This window comes from Sorex fumeus, unplaced genomic scaffold (assembly GCF_029834395.1).
Source record: "Sorex fumeus unplaced genomic scaffold, SorFum_2.1 ptg000048l, whole genome shotgun sequence".
Lineage (NCBI taxonomy): Eukaryota > Metazoa > Chordata > Mammalia > Eulipotyphla > Soricidae > Sorex > Sorex fumeus.
The window spans coordinates 11,601,735-11,627,425 of NW_026606105.1; the positions used below are offsets into that span (position 1 = coordinate 11,601,735).

The window sequence follows — 25,691 nt, forward strand, 5'->3', positions numbered from 1 at the left end:
CAGAGGCAGCGACTCAGCCAGGTTCTATGATGCCCCAGCCCATGCGCTTCCCACAAAACCTCACCACCCTGCTCTTACCTTCCCAGACCCTTGGGAAGCATGCATGAGGGCTGGAGAGATGCGTCTGCCTTGCACGCGGCTGACGGGGGTGCAGTCCCCAGCAAATCCCACGTGGTCCCCTGAACCCTGCCTGGGGTAATTCCTGAGTGTGGAACCAAGAGTTACCTCTGAGCATCGCTGGGTGTGACCCACCCCCCCCCCCCAAAAAAAAAACAGAATATATGCATCTACAAGTTCCTCGATACTTGATCAAACACATTGCATCCAGGCTTGGGTAGGTTCGAAAACAAACACTTGACAAAGCCGCATGTCACAAACTCCCTACAAAGGGCAGGCAAATGCTCAAAACATTTGTTTTATCTTTACCCAGTTAGATCCTTTGCACAAGGTCTGAGGAGTCAGAAAGCGGGTTAAAAAAAAAAAAAAACAACCAAACACTCCTTCATTCCTCTGTGTAAGGAATGGAAATGCCTCCCGTGAAGACCAAGATGGGAAGCTTTACTTGCTCTGGTGCAGGACAAAGGTCCTTCGGGAGGAGTAAGAGCAAGCACTGGGCATGTGGAGATTCCCTCAGCAGGAGAGCAGAACGGGCAGTCTCTAGGCAGGCAGTGGTCGAAGGAAGATGAAAAAAACACCACACAAACGCTGTGAGCGCTCTGCATGCAAAAAGCCAACAGGAACGGGAAAACACCGGGAACTCGCCTTAGTTTCACACAAACGAAAACGGAGTATGTTCAGCAAGAGGAAATCACGGTCCATCGAGGAGGGCGCCGGGGCACTGGCCTCCCCATCCTCCCCAGTCAGAAACGCACTCCTGAATTCCAGCTTCCCTGAAATGTAGCCACTGGCCGGCTATTTCCCAGCTACCCTACTGATGAGGGGAAATGGACCAGCACATATCTTGGAGGTCACACTCCATACATGGTAAAGTAAGCTATGAGGGGAAAGTTACTGAGGAAATGAAGGGGCTGAGGAGGGAGCTCAGTGGGCTGAGCGTGTGCTGTGCGTGCAGGAGACCTGGGTTCAAGTCCTGCCACAACAGCAGGAGTGATCTCTTGGCAGGCCCTGAGCACTGTCAAGCAGGGGAGCCCCAAACCAACCCAAGAAAGGGGGAGACACCACGTACAGTACTGTACTCTGGTATCAATACAGTAAGTTTACGCTATTTGCAAGAAATTTTTAATTCACACTCCTGCTGTTCAAGGGACAATTCAAAGGTCAACTGTACATGGTTGTAATAAAGCAAAAACAAGAACCACATAGATCGAACACAAAATCAGAAGAAAAGGTCAAAGACATCAATTGGTAGCTTCAACTCATCAAACAGCTCTTCTGACCAGGGTAAATTAGGTTCTGTTGGTCTCCCCCTGTATTTTCAAGTTCAATGTATTTATTAACTTCCCAGCATCAGCTGAGGTCTTTTTTTTCTTCCACATATAACTTTTAGTAGCATTTTGAGTAATCCTGAGTGCGTAGGCATGGCAAAACGCTCTCTAAAATCCCATTGATAGGAGTTATCAAGCATCTTTAGAAGGGAGAAGGCAGAACGGCTTGCTCTGGCTCGTTCCATCCCAAATTCATCGGAGGCAAAAGCCCAACAACACATCCAGGTACCAAAACTTTCAGTACCACAATCGCCGCAAGCCCAAAGCCACAACAAATTGCAACTACATCCCAAGGGCACGGATGGCTCTGGGCTTCAAGACACCCCTTAGAGAGGAGAATCTAGCCTGACGATTCTTTCAGCCCCTTTTCACTGCACCAAGAACAGAGATTCACAAAAGCATCTCAAGGGTGACAGCTAAGTCAGTCTGCACTATTCAGTGAACTCCTGAGCAACTGACGAGGCAACATCAGTGAACGCCAGAGCTGGAAGTTTGCACTGGTAACAAAGATCCTACATGCAAGGTTACTGCCTCTCCCAAGGGAGTGAAGCCCTAAACCCATGAGTTTCATCCCAACATATCACCTAGACACCAGAGAGCTAAGAGATCTACAGCCCTAAAACTGCAGTTCTGAGAGACCAACAAATAATGCTAACCTAGCTGGTGATAAGGAATTCCACTTTGGGAACTGTTTTACCACTGTAAATTCACTACTTACTGGATCTTGTGCAAAAACAAGCACTATACCCAATGTAACATAGCTCCAGTCCCCTTGAGGGTAATTTTTTGCATACTCTCAAGGATGATAAACCTTTTACTCCTTGAGGCTGTAATTACATTCTTCTAATAATTCAGTTACTTAACAACAAACCTGTAGGCCTGGAACAATAGTACAGCAGGTAGGGCGTTTGCCTTGCATGTGGCCAACCCGGGTTTGATCCCCAGCTTCCCATATCATCCACCGAGCACGGCAAGGAGTAATTCCTGAGTGCAGAGCCAGGAGTAACCCCTGTGCATTGCTGGGTGTGACTCCGCCCCCCCCAAAAAAAAACCTGTGCCCTGTAATTATTACCAAGGGGGGGGCATGTAGATTTTCATCAACAATGCAGAGCGAGACCACAGAATGACACATTTGCACAGTTTATGAACTGGTGCTAACAGCAAATGCAGGAAAACCAAGTATTGACCCCAAGTGGTACATCTGGACTAATTTCTCCAGTTTATTGATCACTTTTCAAACCACAGAGTGTCACACCACTTACGTTAGCTCAACTGTTTCTCATGGGAGACCAGTGAGGTACGGATGGTCTCCATGTCTTACAGAGCACACAACAGCTCAAAAAGCAAGATGCTGCTTGCCTAAGTCACACTGCTGGGAAAACAGACTGAAGTTTTATCCTCAGCATTCTCTCCTTAGGACAAAACTATCTCCTTGAACAAGAGCTCCGTGTCTTCAAAAAGAAGCAGAAAAATTCCTGCAGATGGTCTCTGCTAAAGTGTCTTCAGTGAAGTTAACTAAAATGCACAAACATGATTGCCACTCAATGCCTCTTTTGCAAACCACAACACCCAAAAGGAGAGAGAGAACAAAAGGAAATACCCTGCCACAGAGGCAGGGTGGGATGGGGGATGGGGGGTGGGAGGGATACTGGGACCCGCGGTATTGGAAAGTGGGCACTGGTGGAGGGATGGGTGTTTGATCATTGTACAAGTGAAACCCAAACACAAAAATTTGTAAATCTACCTCATCGTGTTTCACTAACAAAAATTTTTTAAAAAAATGTAAATGATGGAGAATGGGCACTGGTGGAGGGATGGGTACTGGATCATTGTATAACTGAAAACCAAGCACAAAAATTTGTAAGTCTACAACTGTACCTCATGGTGTTTCACTAATAAAAATTAAAAAAAAATTATAAATTGCACTTTAAAAGAAACCACCCACCAATGGCACTTCATACTTAGCTCAAGTTACACTACTAGGACTTGAGTTTGTAGCTAAAGCAGATGTCTTAGATGCCGTCCTTGCCGCTGTATAACAGCAAAAGACAGCAAACGGTCTCAACAGTTTATCAGTAGAATATTGAATAAATTATAATATATCCACCCAAACGAATCTTACGCAACAAAAATATAAGAGCGGCTCCACTCAAGTTCCTTAAATACTAACATGGAATGGTCCTCTTAAAAAAAAAAAAAAAGGAGGGGTTAAATTTTGTGTATATCATTTATCGCATAAAATGCTATAAAACCCCAAGCATCACATTTATCGCATAAAATGCTATAAAATCCCAAGCACAGAGTTGAGACTCACAACCCCATCCACTGAACACCCCACCCAGGTACACAGGAAACCAGGGACGTCTAGGAAGATGGAGCAGGGGCAGAGGGCAGTGATGAAAGACTTCATTCTACATCACGTTTGAACCCTGACCCATAGGTAGATGGAAAAAGGGAGGTGCTTAAACTTTTTTAATTGAAAAATAAAATGAATTGGACAGGGTTTTAGCTCAGCAATAGGGCACTCGCTTAGCATGCGGGAGGCCCTGGGTTCATTCATCCCTGGCTCTGCAAAAACAAACCAACAAATACAGGTGACATGCATGAGACAAAGTGACTTTGCTTTGGGACCGCATCTGGGAGAGCTCAGGGCTTACTCCTGACTATGCTCAGGAGTTACTCCTGGAGGTCTCGGAGGGCCATATGGGATGCCGTAGGTTGGGTGAAAGGCAAGCCCCTCACCCACTGGGACATCACGTCAGCCCCCTCTGAGGGTGATTTGTAACTACACAAAAATAAAGCATAAATGGTAGCAGAAAGCCGATCTCCTTTTTGAGACCTAATTTCACTACATATTTGGAGCAAACTTTTCTAATGAGAACCACTGAGATGTTCTAAGGTGTGATTTAAATGTACAGAAAGCATAGAACTTTTTCTTCAGAGAAATCAGGGTATAATCACCATGTAATGCAAATGCACCACTTGTCCTTAACAAATCTAACCCTTTTGAGGGCAAAGAGCCAGATCAAATTCATCAACAAGGAAAAGCATGCATACTACATCTAATTTTTACTGAGGACAAAGACGATTTGTTTTTTAACGTATTTTTTTAATTCCCCAGTTCCTGAACAGCAGATTGACTTACTGGTTAATTGAGCAATTAGGAAACGGCCTGACAATTTAAATGGATCATCCACCAGAAAAATGGCTTCCAGATATCAATTTTAATTACTTCGAAATGACATCATTTAGTACTGACTGGTTCAACACCCATTACAGTGGCCAAGCTCTAAAATCCGCATTACTTCTATCTGATCATCAGCAACAGAAAGCTCATCGATATTTTTCTTCTGAAAAAAGAAAGGTAGTAGAATCCCAAGAACTAGGGAGCAACCACTGGTAACGGTCACATTCGCTAATCGAGCACCAGAACTCCAGTCCGAGACTCCCGAGGGCCTGGGAGGAGGACAGGAAGACATGAAGACACTGGCGAGGTCGGGGTGGCTGGGGACCCGCATGGCCCCGCTGCGCTCGAAGGCAGCACGAGGTCTAGCAAAGAAGAAAATACGAAAACTGGAGGTTGACACACAAGCTTTTGGTTCAGATCGTAAGGGGGGCCCTCCAGAGCGGCCGGGTCAGCGGGTCCAGAGGACAGTGCAGGGACGGACCTCATGACCGAGGGGGCTTCTTCTTGTCTTCCAAGTCCCTTTTGATGTCTTCAAGTTTTTTAGCCAGGTTTGGCATCTTGGAAAAGGAAAAAAAATAAGATTAGTTTAATTTGCATCCTTGCGTTTCCTTTCCTCTACACCGAGTGGCTGTGTAAGCTTTAACTTTTCTCTGAAACAAGAGCCAGGAGTAAGCCAACAGCACTGCCCGATATGAATCCCAGTGTAGCACTGTCCTCCCATTGTTCATCAACTTGCTCGAGCGGGCACCAGTAACGTCTTCATTGTGAGACTTGTTGTTACTGTGTTTGGCATACAGAATACGTCATGGGGAGCTTGCCTGGCTTTGCCGTGCGGGAGGAATACTCTCGGTAGCTTGCCGGGCTCTCCGAGAGGGGCGGAGGAATCGAATCTGGGTCGGCTGCGTGCAAGGCAAACGCCCTCCCTGCTGTGCTATCACTCCAGCCCATGAACCCCAAAAAACAACAAAACAATTTTTTTAATGAATAAACAAATGTGCTATTCTATACAGTGAAATGATCTCAATCAGTGCTACTACTTGGCAGGGTGAGGGGAAGGCTGAAAACATTGTCCAATTAGAAATTCTCACTTATCATATCATGTCCCATAGACTGTCAGAATTAAATTTAATACTACTCCAGGATAACAACACAGCTGAGGCTAGTGATGCAGAAAACCAATAGTGTCTGCCTCCCTGTCATACAGAGGACAGATGCGTCTATGCTCATTCTCTTCCCAACAGAACAGTTTGTGCTCTTATTCCTCTTCCTTTGGGGGGATGGGGAGGTGGTTTGTGCTATACTCAGCAGCACACAGGGACTATTTCCCGGCTCTGTGCTCTGGAATTAACAGTGCTGGGGGACCGAATGTGGAAACCTAACCAGCACTGGCAGCATGCAAGGCATATAATGCAAGGCCTTACCCTGTACTATCTCCAGGGCCTAACAAAAGAAAAGTTTTCACAAAATTCAGGGCTTTGCCCTCAGAATTATGGACCCAAGTCTGGTGGTGGTGGTGGGGGGGGGGGGGGATTATTTTTATTTATTTTTTTTAGAGGGGGCTACACCCAGCGACACTCAGTGCTTACTCCTGACTGTGCTCGGGAATTACTCCTGGAAGGGTCAGGGGACCATGTAGGTTGCTGGGGACGGAACCCAGGTCGGCTGTATGCCAGATAAACGCCCCACCTGCTGTACTTCGGTGCCTCTATGGATCACAGTTACACCTTTACTTCAACAATCACTAAGACAAGAATGTGGAAATGGTCACTTACATCATAATTCTGCGCCAGAAACATTCCGACCACGTTGCCCAAAGTAAATCCAAGCTGAAACAAGAAAACATGAAGAGTCATACTGGATACTGACTTTGGTGTCAAACCAAACAGACAATATTCTCCCAAGGATCTCAAGGCAGAAGACCCAGGTATTCAATGGGGGGCATGTCCGACCGGAGTCCCATCTTTCGCCCATAAACAGAGTATCTAGCTCCTCAAAAGCTAAAGAACAGACAGAGGCTTGCTCTCTCAGCCTGTGTTCTCCAGTGAGCAGCTATTCCTTGCCTTCTCTCCCCTCACATCTTTTTTTTTAAATTGGTATCTATCTATCTATCTATCTATCTATCTATCTATCTATCTATATCCCTTCCCCCCCCCTTTTTATTGAATCACCATGAGACACACAGTTACAAAGTTGTTCAGGATTGGATTTCAGTCATATAATGTTCCAACATCAATTTCTTCACCAATGTACATTTCCCACCACCAATCACCAAAGTCACCAGTTTCCCTCCCACCACACCAGGACAGCAGATCTCTCTCTCTCTTCCTCCCTCTCCCTCTCTCCTCTTCCCCCTCCCCCTCCTCCCCTCCCTCCCTCTGAGCATTGTGGTTTACAGCACAGGTACTGAAAGGTTTCCATGTGCATCCATTACCTCCTTTCAGCACGTTCAGGTCTTGTCCAGTGTGGCCTCACATCTAAGCCAGTTTCATTCAATAAAAACTACCTTGTGGGTTGGGGCTGGAGCAATAGCACAGAGGGTAGGGTGTTTGCCTTGCACACGGCCAACCCGGGTTCGATTCCCAGCATCCTATATGGTCCCCTGAGCACCGCCAGGGGTAATTCCTGAGTGCAGAGCCAGGAGTGACCCCTGTGCATCGCCAAGTGTGACCCCCTCCCCCCAAAAAAATACTTTGTGGGGCTGGAGCAATAGCGCAGTGGGTAGGGCATTTGCCTTTGCACGCAGCCGACCCAGGTTCGATTCCCAGCATCCCATATGAGCCCCTGAGCCTGCCAGGAGTGATTCCTGAGTGCAGAGCCAGGAGTAACCCCTGAGCATCGCCGAGTGTGACCCAAAAAGTCAAAAAAAAAAACTATCTTGCTTCACACACAAAGACAGAATAAACGGTACCACAGTAAAAATACACTCTACATTCTTCTTGTCCCCTCAGAAGCCCCATAATAATGTGGCTTACATTCCAGAACACAAGTCAAGATTTTCAATTTGTTGTGGTTGTTAAAAGCAGCATTTTGTGGCACTGTTAGCTCTCACCACATCAAACAAAGTATTAGTTTAAAAATAAAATATTTCCTTAAACTGTAACACCTCAGACAATACGGGAACTGTCACTGTTCAACACTTCATATTTCAAAAAGGCATGTGAAGCCCAGGATCATGAAGTCCCTTGCTCAAGGCCACTGACCTTAGTCTAAGACAGAAAGAGACACATTCAGGGCCGGAGTGACAGCACAGTGGATAGGGCATTTGCCTTGCACATGGCCAACCCGGGTTTGATCCCCAGCATCCCATATGGTCCCCCAAGCATCACCAGGAGTAATTCCTGAGTGCAGAGCCAGGAGTAATCCCTGAGCATCACTGGGTATGATCAAGAAAAGCAGAAAAAAAAAAGAGACACACTCAAAAGCTAAAAGATATGACAGTTTTTGATAGCAAAGGACACTAATATACCCCGGAAAGGGGCAGTCTGCCAGGACTAGGGGCAGGGTCTTATAGACAGAATACTCAGAACTGTGAGGAAGCTCATGACAAGAGGGACAGGCATAATTTCTTTTCTTTATATTTTCTTCTCCTGAGTCATACCTGGCGATGCCAATCGAGGCAGGGGCACCCACAGCAGTGCTCAGGGGGCTGTGTGGTGCCCTCTGGGCCTGGAGCCATCTCCCAGCCCAGAGGACAGCACGCTGAGCTGGCACCTGGCAATGCACGGTGGCATCAACCACCTCTTCCAGCTGGAGGTGTGGCCCGGGAAATAAAATACAGCTGGGTCCTCCTGACTAAGGTTTAAGCCTTAAACACCAACAGCATCATTTAACTTGCACGGCTGTTGGCCAATTACTACGTGTACTAGATAACTCTCCTTATAAACCATTTTCTGATCATTCACAACCTGTGGAATAGTTTTGACCTAAGTGACACTGAGGGCCAGGAATGTGATGTAGTGCTACTGCACTTGGCTTCTTTGTGGGAGGCGCTGGGTGATTCCAGGTACCACAGCCCCGCCCCACCCCCCCCCCCACCACCGCCCCCCCACAAAAAAAAAAAACAATTTTCCAAGGGGCTCAGGAGGTAATACAGTGGACAGGGCACTTTCCTTTCTCGTGGCTGACCTGGGTTCATCCCCAGCAACCACTAGGAGTAAGCCCTGAGAACTGCTGGGTGGACCCCGGCCACTGCCCCAAAGTGTGGCATTAAGAAGCAAAAATGATTGTTCCTACTCTATAGGCTGAAACCAGGTGGACAGAAGTCTTCCAGCCAGGAAAATTATAACTCTGCTTAAGGGGAAAAAATTCAACTGAAACTTAGAGCCAAAAGCAAACATAAATGAAGAACATGGACTTGTCGATTAGAGTGCTGGTTCTCCGCTCTCTAGCTAGGGGGGTTTGGGGCAAGATGCGTAAGCTCTGAAACACTGCCGGCGTGATATTCACACAACACTGCCCAGATAGCCCTTCCAGCGCCGACCCTCCAAGGTGCCCAGTCTTTCCATAATAAAAATAAATAAAATAAAAAGGCCCTCCCGTTGTTCGTCGATTTGCTCGAGCAGGCCCAGTAACGTCTCCATTGGAGACTTTGTTGTTACTGTGTTTGGCATATCGAATACGTCACGGGGAGCTTGCCAGGCTCTGCCGTGCGGGCGAGATACTCTCGGTAGCTTGCCGGGCTCTCCGAGAGGGGTGGAGGAATCGAACTCGGGTCGGCCATGTTGGCTGCGTGCAAGGCAGACGCCCTACCGCTGTGCTATGTGTGTTCAAAATCACAGAGGCAGGGGGTGGGAAGAGGTGGGGGTGGAGGGAGGGATACTGGGAACATTGGTGGTGGAGAATGGGCACTGGTGGAGGGATGGGTACTCGAACATTGTTTAACTGAAACATAATTATGAAAGTCTAACTGTATCTCACGGGGGATTCATTAAAACAATAAATCAGCATGGTGGGGTCTAGAGCGACTGTACAGCAAGTAGGGCTCTTGCCAACCTGGGTTTGATCCCTGGAACCCCATATAGTCTCCCTACCTCACTAAGAGTCAGGCCTGAGCACTGCTGGGTGAGCCCTCCCCCCGCTCCACCACACACACACACACACAGAAAGAAGCACAGCACATCTCATGTGGCTCCATTTCGGCAATTTCACCAAGTACCAGACCACATGAAAAAAAAAAAGTTGTTTTTTTTTTTAAGAGCAATCCACTTGACTTGCCCCATTTCTACCTTGCGGCAGGGTCACACATGTGAAGGCGTGTGCTCTACCACTGAGTTGCATTCCCAGCACCCCAAAGCATCAGTGATTTCAAAGACAAAACAAACACTTCAAGCCCCTGGACAAGTCGTGTCCTACTCGAGCTTCAGAATACTGCCAGGCCTCCCAGTGGGATGCCGGGAAATCAAATACACGGCGAAAGGTACACATGCACGCTGAATGCAGGGGAATGCTGGGGTCACTCATGGAGGGTCAATAAACAGGAGAGAAAGCGTCAAATCCATGTAAGTGAAAAAAGTCTAAAATGAAAGCTGAAATCTGAGTCTGAGAAACAGTGACTCATGCGTCTGAGAAGTCAGGTGGACACGCGTCATGCGAGGACGTGGAGGGACTCCAAGAGGATCTACAAGTGCCCCTCAGGCCTAGGAGGCAGCTCTCCTAGGCATGGCCTGTAGGGGCCCTGGAGCCTGGGCAGCGCCATGCCCCAGCCCTGCCCAGCCTCACCCCACCGCACCCCACAGAGTTCCCAGCTGAGAAGGGGAAACACCAGAAGCTTGGGTGAGCTGAGCAGTGAAGGAGAGCTGTGGGGGGCAAAGGCGCAGGCAGCAGAGATGGTGGCAGAAGAGCCCGGGAGAGGGAGGTCCAGCCTGGCTCGGAGCAGTGGACACAGGGGCAGATGACAAGAGAAGCAATGAAGCTCCACGAGCCGAAACCCCAACTCCGTCGCAGCTAAGACTCCTACAAGCCACTGGACGGCAAAGTCACACCAGACTGAACCCACCGGAAACCACATCTTTTATTTTCCACACTTCCGAGCAAACACTCCTTACAGTAGAAATCACAGTCTTTCAACAGAGGATCCCGCCCTTAGTGAGGATTATGTGTGACTCCAACATGTTCGTGCATTTTATTAGTGTTACTCCTGAGCTACTAAGTTGAACATGAAGATTTTTAACTGCATCCGTAACCTCAAAGTTTTGATGAAAGGACTGCAGACCCTTATATACTAAAATCAACTTCATGTTTACTTTAGAAGGATTATCAATGGGCTCTACTAAAAGAATCGGGGGCATCCACAGTTTCTCAAGCACTCAGAGCTGGGATGGGGGTGGGGGCCCTGTGGTACGAGGAGTAGAACCTGGGGCTGGCATATGCATCTGTTCGACAGACACAGCATCCCTGTCCATGCTTATATGAGCTATGAGAATGTGTAAGATGGGGGCCGGAGTGATATCACAGCGAGTAGGGCATTTCTCGGAGAGCCTGGCAAGCTACTGAGAGTATCTCACCCGTAAGGCAAAGCCTGGCAAGCTACCCGAGAGGTCTTCGATATGCCAACAAGCAGTAACAACAAGTCTCACAATTTGTTGTGAGCCGTTACTGGTCCCCGCTGGAGCAAATCGATGAACAACAGGAGGACAGTACTACAGTGCTACCTTTAAAAAAATAATGTGGAAGATGTATTCAAAGAGACACTACATATAAGCCAAGTGTCGAAGGAGGAAAAATGACTAAAGCTAGTCAAACTGTTACCTAACAAGGAAAGAAAAAGCTACATATAAGTAAACTGTTAAATTAACTGGAGAAAAGCTACTTGTAAAAGTACATTCCTTTAGGGCAGGCTGGGGAACACCGCCAGCCCCTAACAGATGCAGGAAGTAGGCAGGGTGGGAGGGCCCCCCCACCCCCACAGCCAATGCAAAAAGGAAGGAGCTGACTTTTTGTGGAAAGCAGACAGGACCTCCCCAGGAGGGCAGAGTAACACTGCAGGGCAGGGGAAGGAAGGGGTCAAAGAGGGCAGCCCTTTGGCCCTGGAACACAGAAAGGAGCAGGCAAGGACTAGGCAAGGACCGGGGTAGTGGGGGGGCGGGGGGGGGGAGGGGGAGACTGGACTCTTCAGTGGGGCAAAGGTGAGGCAACTTTATACAGCCACACTCTCTACTGTCAACATGAAAATAATAATAATTACATTATGCTAATTATAATAATTAAAGCCCCCAATGAGTTTTGCGAAGGAGACAGGGTAGGGGTTGGGAGGGAACCTTGGGACACTGGCGGTGGGCCCTGGGAGCTGGGACACCGTGCCTGGGTCTACTGCAGGGAGTGCAGGAGGGGAGAGCAGGGGAGAGGGGCAGGAAGGGGGGAGTGGGCAGAGAGGATGGCTGGGCGGCGCTGGGGGCAGGCTGGCCCACCACTAAAGACACAGAGTCCAAATAATCTGACTCGTCATCTGCGCCTCAGCCCCTTCCCAAAGCAAAGGTTCCCTGTGCAGCTCGGCCAGGAAAAGTGACCTTAATCCGGGATGGCTCCCGGCCATCACCCAGAATGACTCTCACTACCTGAGAAGTCTCACAGACAACTCACCAAATTACATTTTCAAAAGCACACACCCAAACCAGAGTTAGGACACAAAACCCAAGCCGGCCTCTCTGCACTGACTAGTGTTTAAGAAACCTAAAATAGTCAACAGCTGCAACTGGCACTTGGAGATTCGCCTAAAACTTACAGGGAAAGGCAAATCAAAACAGGAAGACATCACCAGGGAGAAGGGACCTTATCAAAAAGCCTAGAAACACCCATTGCTGGCTGGATGCAGTGAAAACGGAATCTTCATCCACTGTGGGCGGGGCTGCTCACTGGTTCAGTCTGTATGCAAAACAGCACAGAAACCTCAAAAAAATTAAAAACTGAATTATCATTAAAAAAAAAGTGTTACAGGTTTAGGTAGAAAAGTTACATACTAACAAGAAAACAGAAAGTCCGCATTATCTGACACTAATGAAAGGGAAATTCATCAGGTTGTTTCTCAATTTCAGTCTCAGTTACACCGCACTGAGATCTCTCCATCCCACAGCAGAGAACAATCCCCCCTTTTTGGAGGAGTGCTGGGGAGAAGGCTCAAAGGGCTGGGTGCAGCTTTGCAAGGAGGAAGAAGATGCCCCCAGCACCCTGCTGGACTTGCCCCTGAGCACGAGTGTGTGTGTGTGTGTGTGTGTGTGTGTGTGTGTGTGCGCGCGCGCACGCGCGCATGCACACATGCATGCTCACCTCCCATCCCTGATTAAAATAATAACAATAAGACCAGGGGTGTAGAACATTACAACGTGTGTTTAACTACTACTAATTTAAGCAGCATCATTTGCTTAAAATCCCACATTCTGTATATTAAAACAAAGACCTGCGAAGGCTATCATCCATCTCCCTTCCTGTAGCACCACCGAGAAACACTTTGGATGACAGCTAAGTATTGTATTTAATAATTTTCCTTGGAAAATGAGAGAGGGGCAGGGAGACAGTGAGGTCCGAGCTGGCTTTTCATTACCCCTGGGGGCACCTTCAAGCACAGTACAGGGACAAGCCCCTGACCACCACCAGGTGTGGCCCAAAAACAAAAAGAAATGATGGGGCAGGGCCACCTTCATTCTTAGCCATGGCAGTAAGTTCAACAGGGGCACTTCTAAGAAAGTCAGGAGCTTTCTGAGAAAAGGCACATCAGGCAGTACTGGTTCGCCTGTTATCACAGAACAGACGCTTCCACGGGAACCTGAACGCAAACTGCCGGAGCTAAAGAGTCGGCAACACCTAAAATCAAACATTATTTCAAAACGGAGGCTATTCAAGCACAATAAACGAAAAAGAACCTCCTAGAAAAGTATCATGTTAAGCGAAATGAGTCAGAAAGACGGGGATAGACACAGAAAGATTGCACTCATCTGGGGAACATAAAGCAACAAAATGGGAGACTAACACCCAGGAGTGGCTGAGATTAGTACCGGGAATTTTGCTCCGTGGCTTGGAGGCCAGCCACACGTGCTAGGGGAAAAGGGAGCTCAGGTAGAGAAGGGAGCACCAAATAAAGGGTGTTGTGAGGATCCTCCCAGGGTGGGAGAAGCATGCTGAGAGTAGACTATAGACCAAACATGATTGCCACTCAATGCCTCTTTTGCAAACCACAACACCCCAAAGGAGAGAGAAAACAGAGGGGAATGCCCTGCCACAGAGGCAGGGGGGGATGGGGGGTAGGAGGGATGCTGGGATCCGTGGTGGTGGGAAATGGGCACTGGTGGAGGGATGGGTATTTGATCATTGTATAATTGAAATCTAGCACAAAAATTTGTAAGTCTATAATTGTACCTCATGGTGTTTCACTAATAAAAAAAAAAACCTCCCAGAAATAGATATAACAGGGCCAGAGTGACAGTACAGTGGGTAAGGCATTTGCCTTGCATACGGCCGACCTGGGTTCGATCCCCAGCATCCCGAATGGTCCCCCGAACACCACCAGGAGTAATTCCTAGTGCAGAGGCAAGAGTAACCCCTGAGCATCTCTGGGTATGACCTCCCAAAATAAAAAAATATAATAATAATAAAAAAATAGGTATAACAAAGTCCAAGTTTATTACTAAGAGAATAAAACCTGGATAAAGATATGTGAGATCCAAAGAGCCAGGGGGGAGATCATCACAGTGTGGAGACTGCATGGGAGAAGATGGCCAGTGGCTCCTAGGAGCAGAGAAGGTAAAGGAAAGATGGGGAAGCCAAGAGAAGGCGCAGAACAAGGTAAGGCGGAGGATGGACACGGGAGGGCAGAGGGGAAGGGAATGAGGTGAAAGTGGCCCCAACCTCACTGGGAAGATGCAGGACCACTGACAGACGGCTCGCTTCCAGGCATGTGATTCATCCTGGCTGATGACCGCAGCAGCTGCTCGGGAGGACAGACAGAATCAAGGGCACCAGGAGAACATTTATAGAACCGGAGGCTCGCTCTATGGCCGAAAAGACCCCCGGGGGAATGCCATGTGTTTAAAAAACATTGAAAGCTAGTCTGGGGCTGCAGCGATAGTCCAGCGGGGAAGGCACTCACCTTGGATTCCTCCAGGTTCCATCGCAGGCACCACAAATGGTTCCCTGAGCATCGCCAGGAGTGACCCCCTGAACACAACCTGGGATAGTCCCCAGATCAAACCAGAACTGGATATTCAGAAGGGGAAGTAACCAACAGAATTTGAAATCAAGAGAAACTGCAAGAGGCAACACTCTTGACGTATGTAAACAGACGCCCTTGGCGGAATTAAACTGCCTCGACACTGTCCGTAAGCAGAAAATGACCACAACTGAAAGCTCCCGGAGGCAGCAGGATCACGGCCACCTTGCTGTTGGGGACTGAAGCCTGCGCTCCAGCGAGGCCTACATGGGGCTCCCAGGCTCTTTACCCTTTGCCCAAGAAATGCTATGCACGTGAGCACGGCCAGAGGGACCTCCGATTATTTTTTTTTTAATTTTTTATTGTGAGATAGACCAATAAAAAGCTGTCCATGATTGGAGTTCAGTCATAGAGTATTCCAACAGCCATCCCTCCCCCAGTGTACATTTCCAGCACCTGTGTCCCCAGGTTCCCTCCCATCACCCCCCATCCCTTGCCTGCCTCTATGGCAGGCTCTTCTCTTCCTTCTTTCTCTCCTTTGGGGCATTGTGGTTTGCAATATTGATGCTGAAAGGTTATCAAGAATATCCCTGACCTACTTTTAACCCTCGGATCTTGTCCAGTGTGATCATTCCCAGATATTATTGTCATCAAGGGGACCTCCGATTCTTTACAAGGTTGTCTCTGAATTCCTTTTTGGTCACTGCATGTTCAGAAACCTTTCAGAAGTTAAGTGCATTTAACTCCGACCGTCCTGGCCCACACAGGTTGAACAAGTGTAGCTGGCAAGGGCCGAGGGGAGACCTGCTCTACAAGAGCTCCCAGGCTGTGCTGAGTCACAGAGGCCCGCTGTCAGCACAGCTGCTGTTTCCTGGGCCCAAGCACAACAAAGGAGCTCGCTCACTTGGCCGGCTGGTGGGTTTGGCTTGGGGGCTACACCTGTCAGGGCTCAGAAAGGACTCCAGGCTCTGGGCTCAGGGGCAAAATTTGCAGATGGAACCAGGATGGGCCGCGGGCAAGGCATTCCTCTTTCTACCTCTCGGACCTGGCCCAGCCCGTATAGTGCTTCCTTCGAACAGAACATTGCCCAGTTAGTGCTGGGGAAACTGAGACACCAAGGAGACCACTCACTCGCCACGGTCACAAAGCCGGGAAGTGCCAGTGTCCGTCACACCAGCCCAGAGACACACCAGCCCAAAGATACGGGTGAAATTAAGAGATAACTGGATTAGGTCGATGCTGCCAATTTGAGAGAGTCGAGAACAAAGAAAGGAGTGTGAAGCAAGGCGTGAGGGAAGGGGTCCAGAGGCGCCGGGTCCGAGAGAGGGGATAAACTGAGAGACTCAGGAACGCGGGACTGCAGAGAGCAAGCCAGGTCACGTGGGAGCAGAGAGCAAAGGGTGAGGCAAGGCCTGCAGAGGCCACACACCCCGATGAGCCATGAGTGGGCTGGAGGGAGGGGAGAGGCCAGGCCGGAGCCAGCAGGGCGGCCAGGAACCGCAGGCTGGGAGCAGCACCAGTGCCCAGGAGAGATTAGGCTGGGCCGCTCCCCACAGGGCCAGAGCACGGATCCTCAACTCCTCTCCCTCGGTGCAGGTCAAGTGTTCTGTGTCCTGCTGTGAAGACGGTCGGTCCATAAGCCAATGGACTGACAATAAGCTGATTCAGAGCAGCGAGGGGCCAGGGCCACAGAGCCAGTACAGCTTATATTGCATGCAGTCCACTTGGGCAACCCACACAGGTCCCCCGAGCTCCGCCAGGAGTGATCCCTGAGTGCAGAGTCACAAGTAAGCCCTGAGCATCACCCAGGGTGACCCGGATACTAAAAACCAAAACCAAACAAACAAAAAGAACCATGAGGGGCTGGAGAGATAGAAATAGAACAGCTGGGAGGGTACTTGCCTTGCAAGTGGCCAACCCTGATTCAATCCCTGGCACCCCAATATGGCCCCCAAAGCCCCGCCAGGAGTGCTCCCTGAGAGCAGAGCTAGAGGAAGTCCTGAGCATAGCCAAGTTTGGTCTGAAAACCCAAACCTCCAAAGCCCCCAAGTTGTCCCCAACCCTTTTCTGCCCACAGTAAAGTGGGATCACAGGAATTGGGGGGGGGAGGGGCGAGAACTTAGCTCCAAGGGGAAAATGAAGGAGGAATAAATGTCTCAAACAGGTGCAGAGGAAGCCGGATTCTGAGTAGAAACAAACTGAAGGGCTCATCTGCCACCTGGCAGATGGGAAAGAGAACAGTGTGGGTCCTCCAGGGACCAGTGATCACTCATTTCCGTTTCCCTCCAGGCCACATGACCGAGGCCCAAGATCCCGTCTTCCCTCGTGGAAACAGAAGCACTGGGAATCGTTCCAAGTTCCCACAGCCTAAAGCCCACTGGACCAGGGTTCAAAGCCAGCACCGGGCCCCACCGGCAGGGGTCCCGTTCAAAGCAGGTGATGGGAGGGATCCCGGACTTCAACCCCACAGCCCCACACACCAAACGGGGCTGCAAGCCAAAGGGGGCTCCCCACGGCCACCCCGCAGGGCCCCATCCAGGCGAGATGGTCGGGTCCACTTCTTCCAAACACCGCACAGGTGTGCAAGTGCAACACCAGGATCAGGAATACAACAGATCCGGATGTGGCCAACAAGGAACGCAAGAACCCCGACGTCCCTTCTTATAAACACACAGCCCAAGTGGACTTCACACCCAAAGAAACTCGCTCTGCGGAAAGCAGGGGTCAAAGTGGCACCGAGGGGCGCGCGGTCCAGCCGTAGGGGGGGCTGGCGGTCCCACTTCTCGAGGCTACGGGAGGCTGTTTTAGCTTTTACTTCATTTATGGGGGGGAGGGTGCAGCAATATGGGAGAGGGGAATGGAATCGGGGTCATCGGCAGGGGCTCAGCCCAGGGCCCAGAGGCCCTCTGCACCCTGCACATTTCCAGCATTTTCAACACGCACGTGAGTGAGGCTCTTGCGAGGATTCTGGAGGCGGTGGGGGTGGGTAACGACCCTCTCCCCCGTACTCCGGGGTTCCGGGTATCCCCAGAGGGCCCCGGGGGGCGCTCGTTCCTTTTTTCTTTTCTTTTTTTTTTTTCCGTTGTAGCCCTTAGGAAGCTCTCCGCTCCAGACTCGCCCCGGGCCGCTGCAGACCCGGATGCGCCTGGTGTTCGGGGCCCGCAAGCGACCGAGCGGCTCTCGGAAGGAACAAAAACTTTCTCCTGGAAGTTTTCTTTGTTTGCTGGGGGGTGGCGGTGGCGGAGCTCCCCCTCCCCCCCCAACACTTCCCCTGAAACTTTCCGCTCCCCGACAGCACGCCAAGACTTTTGCGGGACGGCGAGCTGGAAACCAACCGAGCGAGCGACCAACCAACCAACCAACCAACCAAAGGTAACAATGTATCAGCGCGGGGCCGCGCGCCGCATCCGCCCCCGCTACCCGCCAGGGGTTCCCCCGCCCCCGGTGATGCTCGCGTCGGCGGGGTCGCCACGCAACCGCCCGGCGGCGCGGGGGGTCCCAGCGGAGGGGTCGGGGTTAGAGGTCCCCGCTGGGGGGTCCGGGCTGGGGGGGGGGGGGCGGGGAGGTCGCAGGGGACCAAGGTGGGGGGGGGCGGCTGCTGCGGAAGTCATCAATTGGGCCCTATGACCGACCCCCCCGACACACACACATACACACAGACACGCACACAGATACACACACAGGCGTACACACAAACACGCACACACACACACAAATACAGACGCACGCACACACACACACAGGCGAGCCGCCCACCCCGAGGGGCGACGGGCGGGACACACACAGACACAGACACACACAGACACACACACATACACACACGCCCGAGCCAAGCCCGCCCCGCCTCGCAGCCGCACTCACCAGGAACTGGAGCATGGCGTCAGCAAGGAGGGCACCGAGAGCCGCAGCAGTTTGTGGGCCGCTCCCGACCTGCGTCCCCCCCGCCCGGCGCGAGGGGCGGAACTGCCCCTCGGCTTCCGGGTCACGCCCCGCCACGCCCCCTCAGCCGGAAGAGCCGCGGAGCGCCCCCGCGCCCCCTAGCGGAGCACGCCGGCAGCCGCGCTTTGAAAGGGATGGGCCCGAAATCCTCAGAGCTGGGACCAAGTTCCCACAGCTTTGGATGTTCAGATTTCGGGAAGCCAGATGGTTAAAGGCTGAGTTTCTGTCAAGCTGGATTGGGGCCTACAGTTTGTATTATTTACCAACACTTTACTTTTTTTTAAAGTTGTTCGCAATAATTGATTACATTCAATATTCCAACACCAATCCCATCACCATTACACTTTCCCACCACCATTATTTCAGATTTTACCAACCACCATCCAAGCCTGCCCCAATAGCAGGTTCTAAATAATTTATTTTGTATTGCTTGCTATGAATAATTCACTAAAGATGATCAAAGAAGCTTTCTTAGAAGAAAGTGTGTGGAGATTGTTGTATCTCGCCCTGGAGCCATTAAGCCCTTATATAAGAGATTACTAGCCCGTTGTTACAGGTTGATCCTGTGTGCTAATATATATTTTTTTTTACCGAGATCGGTTGTCTTCTACTTTACATCCCATCCAATGTGGTGTGCTATTCCTGGTACATCAGAGGTGTAGAATATGAGATGTCCATGCTCCAGGAATTTATTTTAAATAAGGGGATGCAGCCAGAATTAAATTTTAAACTGGATGGTGACTTTAGGGTTGGGGAGCATCTCTGCAGCTTGTTGATCTCTTCTGAGATTTATTTGTGATCTGGACCATGGCCATTAATGAGCTTATATGGCACCAGAGGCAGTGAGTGGGCATGACTGTCAGGCTTCCGGAGAACAGGGGAATGTGGGGAGGTCACCCATCCCGGACTCTGTGTGAGTCTGGAGATTTCAAGAACCAACACTTTAAAGGACATTCTGTTAAGCAGCCCGGTTTTAGGCCACCAGACCTAAAAAGGCTGCATGTGGCAGCAGGTCCCATGACTAAAAGCAGAGCACATCACCACTGGTGCTTGTACACAATCCTGGAATGTCAGGAGAGGGTGTCAGAATGTATTTTTCAAAATGTCTGTGTGTTTTCTACGTTAACCTGAGTTGAGCAGCTTCTCGATTAGATTAGGTGCTTAGGTACTTAAGACCAAGGCAATGATACAGCCAGTGGGCGAGGCATTTGCCTTGCATTCTTCATGAGTTCAATCCCCAACACCCCAGATGGTCTCTCTCCAGGAGTGATCCCTTAGTGTGGAGTCAGGAGTGCCTCCTGAGCACAGAACCAGGAGGAAGCCCTGAGCACCACTTGGTATGGCTACAAGACAAATTTCATAAGAGTAAAAATTTTACTGGAATGCTTCTCAAGCTTTAATGGGCATTCAAGCTACCCGGAGATTTCACCACCTGGGTGAGAAATGCTGACTCGATGATTCTGAACCTACCATTCTACACTTCTACTGACACCCACGTGATCCTTTTACTGGTCCTCATAAATTTGTGAGCTACAGGAGGATGAGGGCTTGGGTTCCTGACTTGTTCCTAGTCCCCAGCAAATGTCTAACATGATCCGTAAAGACAGTAAACACTGATGGGAATCCCTGGCATAATGCCAGCTCCCCTCCATACAGTGAGTCTTACATTACGAAGCCTGGCTTTTCTGCACGGTCTTTACAAAGGCTCCCCTACTCCGAGATAAAGCCAAGACCTGAAAGACAGACCTGCAACCTTCAGACTATTCCTTAAATGTCTGCAAGTAAAATAGCTCCCTTAAGATGGATGTCTTCCTTTGACCTCCATGATGCTTTTATCTGACTTGGCAGGCCTCTCATTCATACAAGGCTTTGAAGTCTGACTAATGCCTTTTAGTTCCATGTTATCCTAATCAAGCGTGACTCCAAATCCATACTTGTATTGTGCAGAGTTTTTATCTTCAGTGATCTTGGTCCTCATGTCTCTTCAGAGCCCATTACCATTACTCCTAATCCCCTGTGCAGTCACTTCTTGGATTTGCTACATCAGCTAAGTATTATTCTCTAGAATCCCACTGGAATCCTGAACTCTGACCTGAGCCAGATCTCTGCTGTTGGAAACTCACAAGCATTCATTCCTTTCTGTTTTCGTTCCTTTTCTATCATATTGACAGGCCAAGGTAGGTAACTAAGCAGAACTGAGACTACTATCCTCAAATCTCCTTAATATGCTATTATTTAGCTTTTAAAATTCTAATTCTTGGTCAGTCCTTTTTTTTTTTCCTTCCAGTCCACTGGTGATTCTGAGCACCAAATGGAGGAAAAGAAGCTGCTTCAGGGGCTGGAGTGATAGCACAGCGCATAGGGCGTTTTCCTTGCACACGGCCAACCCGGGTTCGATTCCCAGGATCCCATATGGTCCCCTGAGCACCGCCTGGAGTAACTCCTGAGTGCAGAGCCAGGAGTGACCCCTGTGCATCGCTGGGTGTGACCCAAAAAGAAAAAAAAAGTTGTTTCAGCAAATGATATTGCCGACTAGGTTAATTGGAATAATTTTCCCTACCTAGGAAAAATAATACTGGGTTCCTAGATCATACTTTATTTGCACATTTAATCAAAACGAAGCAAAAAACAGAAAAATGTTTAATCTAGCAGAAATTTAAATAATTTGCAAAATTATTTAAAATTTTACAAATTGGGACTACAGGGATAGTACCGAGTAGGGTACGTGCCTTGCATACGGCCGACTTGGTTTTGATCCCCATATGGTGCACCAGCCTGCCAGGAGTGATCCTTGAATGCAGAGCCTGAAGAAAGCCCTGAGCACAGCAGGGTGTGACCCCACAAAATAAAATGAAACTTTCAAATCGGAAGTTTTTTCACATGCCCAACAAGGTATAAATGCAGAAGCCATACAAGAGTGATAAAAGACAGATCAGAGAGATATAGCGCAGGCTGGAGCGATAGCACAGCGGGTAGGGCGTCTGCCTTGCACGCGGCCAACATGGCTGACCCGAGTTCAATTCCTCCGCCCCTCTCGGAGAGCCCGGCAAGCTACCGAGAGTATTCGATATGCCAGACACAGTAACAACAAAGTCTCCAATGGAGACGTTACTGGGCCTGCTCGAGCAAATCGACGATCAACGGGAGGGCCTTTACCTTTACCTTTAGGGTTTTTGCCTTGCATGCGGTTGAGCCGAGTTCCATCCCTGACACCACAAATGGAACCTCAAGCTCTCCAGGAGTGATCCTTTTTTCTTTTTTAAAGTAAAACTGATTTTATTTGGAGGGTTTTTTTTTGAAGAAAAGGAGGAAGAGAAAGTGGGAGAGAGTGGAGAGTAAGAGAGACAGAGTAACATGCTCTAGAGAGTATGTGGGCTTTTTCAAAGACGGAGAGAGACCCTACACGTATCCCAGCGTTAGACAGGAAAGCATGAAAGGACACATCTCAAGAAGGGAGATGCGGGCGACACGTTCTCAGGCACTGTAGGTACTTGGCCACGCGGACGCAAGCAGCACACGGACACGGGCAACCTATGTGCCCAGAAGTAATCCTTGAGTGCAGAGCCAGGAGTAAGCCCTGAGCACCACTAGGTATACTGCCTCCCTCCCACCCCCACCACCACACACACACACACAAAGACTCCAGGGAGATAGCTCAAGTGGAGAAACTTGGTTAGCATGTATAAGACCCTGAGTTTGAATCACAACACCACAAGGCCCCAGAGCACCAAGCACTGACAAAAAAAAAAGAGGTGTGGTGTGGGTTGGGGACAGGAACTGAAAAGACAGTAGAGCAGGTAGGGCACTTATCTTGCACATGGTAGACCTGGGTTCAATCCCTGACACTACATATGGGCCCTAGGAATGATCCTTGAGCACAGCCAGGAACCAGGAGTAAGCCCTAGGCATCCCAAGTATGGCCCCCAAACAAAAACAAAACCAAAAAATCAAATACATAAAAAAATTTAAATGCACAGGTTAAAAAAAAAAGAAAATACGATTGTAAAACTGGTGACAACTAATTTCCTAAAAAGATCCTGCAAATCAATGAGACTAACAAGCAAACAAATGCGGTATACAGGTATGAACAGCTCGGAGGAAATAAAACATATATAGGAAACAGGTCAGATGTTTCCAAACATATGGAAAAAACTTAGTAGCATTCATACTACGAAAAATGTTTACTGCCATCATGAGGTTATATCTTTCTTCGACTGGGAAAACAACAACAAAAAAATATTCATCTTGGGGGCTAGCGCAATAGTATAGCAGGTAAGGTGTTTGCCTTGCATGTGACTGACTCGAGTTCAATCCCTGACACCCCTTACGATCCCCTGAGGTTGACAGGAGTAATTCCTGAGCACAGAACCAGAAGTAACCCCTGAGCATTGCAGGGCATGGCCCATAAATCTAAAAAATAAAACAAAACAAAATATGGTCACAACTCTCAATAGTAAGAAAACACAGCACCCCCAAAACTGATACGTAATAGACCTTAACAGATGCCTCACTGAAGGCACAGATGGCAAAATGAACATGTGAAAAGATGGCCCCCATCCTATATCCTCGGGGAAACCACTCTGAGATGTCACTATGTCCCATGTAGAATGGCCATTCAGGACACTGTTTAAACACCTGTAAGAACGGAGAGAAACAGGAACTTGTACATTGCTGAGTCTCCCCAGCAAAACAGCACAGCCACTTTGGGAAGAGTTTGGCAGTTCCTAAAGGAAATATACTCAGTCCATACAACCTAGCAAATGCGATCTGTGGCATTTATCCAAGGGAGTTGAAATTTTATTTCACAAAACCCTGCAGCCTCATTCATCATTGCCAAAACCTAGAGGCAAATAAGATGTTCTCAGGTAGGGGAGCTAAAGCTATGATACTATTTCGTGCTTAAAATGAAATTAAAAGCTATCAAGCCAAGAAAAGACATGGAACATTAGATGTGTATTATTATGAGAAACTGATCACAATAGGTGACCTACTGTCTGATTCCAACACTGATGTTCTAGAAAGGCAAACTGACAAGAGATTAGTGGATGCTGGGGCAGAAATGAACAAGCAGGGTACAGAGGATTTTTTTTTTTTAAGACTTACAAATTTTTGTGCTTGGGTTTTAGTTATACAATGATCAAGTACCCATCCCTCCACCAGCACCCATCCTCCACCACCGTGGGTGCCAGCATCCCTCCCACTCCCCCATCCCCCCCTGCCTCCGTGGCAGGGCGTTTCCCCTTGTTCTCTCTCTTCTTTTGGGTCCTGTGTTTCGCAAGAGAGGCATTGAGTGGCAATCATGTTTGGCCTATAGTCTACTTTCAGCATGCTTCTCCCACCCTGGGAGGATCCTCCCAACACCCTTTATTTGGTGCTCTCTTCTCTATCTGAGCTTCCTTTTCCCCTAGCACGTGTGGCTGGCCTCCAAGTCATGGAGCAAAATTCCTGGTACTACTCTCAGCCACTCCTGGGTGTTAGTCTCCCATTTTGTTGCTTTATGTTTCCCAGATGAATGCAATCTTTCTGTGTCTATTCCGGTCTTTCTGAATCATTTCGCTTAACATGATACTTTCCATGCAGTACCACTTGTATGTAAATTTCATGACTTCATCTTTTCTAACAGCTACATAGTACTCCATAGTGTAAATGTACCAAAGTTTCTTTAACCAGTCATCTGTTCTCAGGCACTCAGGTTTTTTCCAGATTCTGGCTATTGTAAAGAGTGCTGCAATGAACAAACAAGTGCAGATGTCACTTCGACTATACTTTTTTGCCTCTCTGGGATATATTCCCAGGAGTGGTATTGCTGGGTCAAATGGGAGATCAAAAATGCTCTATATTAAATGATAGAAACATGTCACTGTGTCCAAACAGGCATAAGACATACCACCAAGAGTGAACCTTAAGGTTAAAGCAGTGTAAATACACATAGAAGAGAGAGAGAGAGAGAGAGAGAGAGAGAGAGAGAGAGAGAGAGAGAGAGAGAGAGAGAGAGAGAGAGCACAACTTGCTGATAATCCTGAGCTAGGTTAAAGATTTAGGTAAGAGTTCACCACAGTGTTCTTTCAACTGGTGAAGTCTTGGCAAAGTCGGAACAATGGACAATTTACAAAAAAGGCTGGAATGGAGATAGCTCAGACATACACATTTAATCAATTTATGAAAAACTACAGTAACAATGGTCTGGAGTGATTGCACAGTGTGGGTAGGGCGTTTGCCTTGCACGCAGCCGACCTGGGTTTGATTCCTCCGCCCCTCTCGAAGAGCCCGGCAAGCTACCGAGAGTATCTTGCCCGCACGGCAAAGCCTGGCAAGCTACCTGTGATGTATTCGATATGCCAAACACAGAAACAACAAGTCTCACAATGGAGAAGTTAATGGTGCCCGTTGGAGCAAATCGATAAACAACGGGAGGACAGTGCTACAGTAACAATTAAAAAGAGACCTCTTTTGAATGAATCACTCACAGAGCTGATGAATGAGTAAAAGCAGCACATTAAGATCTTGTACTTATTATCATTGTATAGTGTTTGCAGCATAGGGAACTGTCCTTTCAATGCTAATTTTTTTTTAAGCTTTGGGACCACATCTGACAGTGCTCAGGGGCTGCTCCTGGCTGAGCTCAAGGGTTGCGTCTGGGTTAGAGGGATTGTGTGGTGCCTGGGATCGAAGCCTGGCCTCCGGTATGTAAAGCATGCACACTAGTCCCACTGGGCGATCTCCTAGACCCCTAAGTCCCTAAAACTGTCCATCTTCCCCTTGCTTTACTAGAAAGTACATGCTACCCTTTGTTTCTCCCTAGGCCCCAGGAAAAATCCCTTTAGAAAAGAGTCAGTTTGACTTTCAGAGACATCTTCATAATACCTTATTCGCTGTGCTGGGCACAGTGTTCTATCAAAGCACATGGCGAAAGCTTTACTATCCACTTTTCCCCACATAGTGGCCCCAAGTAATAAAAATGATAATGTAGATGCAGAAGGAG

The 25,691-nt window shown here is 48.7% G+C and overlaps 1 protein-coding gene across 1 annotated transcript; it reads right to left on the reverse strand.

The window, feature by feature from the left end:
* Nucleotides 1-4,650: 4,650 nt before the first annotated feature.
* On the reverse strand, nt 4,651-18,749 carry STMP1 (short transmembrane mitochondrial protein 1). Its single transcript, XM_056124042.1, has 3 exons — nt 18,632-18,749; nt 6,405-6,458; nt 4,651-5,189 (listed from the first exon to the last, which is right to left on the reverse strand). The coding sequence occupies exons 1-3, from the start codon at nt 18,644-18,646 to the stop codon at nt 5,115-5,117; spliced, it is 144 nt and encodes a 47-aa protein (XP_055980017.1). The 5' UTR covers nt 18,647-18,749; the 3' UTR covers nt 4,651-5,114.
* Nucleotides 18,750-25,691: the final 6,942 nt, after the last annotated feature.

What these genes read in the sequence shown, in the direction of transcription:
- STMP1 (XM_056124042.1), bottom strand. An exon ending in TTCTGGCGCAGAATTATGAT is followed by an intron (nt 5,190 to 6,404) that starts GTAAGTGACCAT and finishes TCCTTTTCCAAG; the next exon opens with ATGCCAAACCTGGCTAAAAA.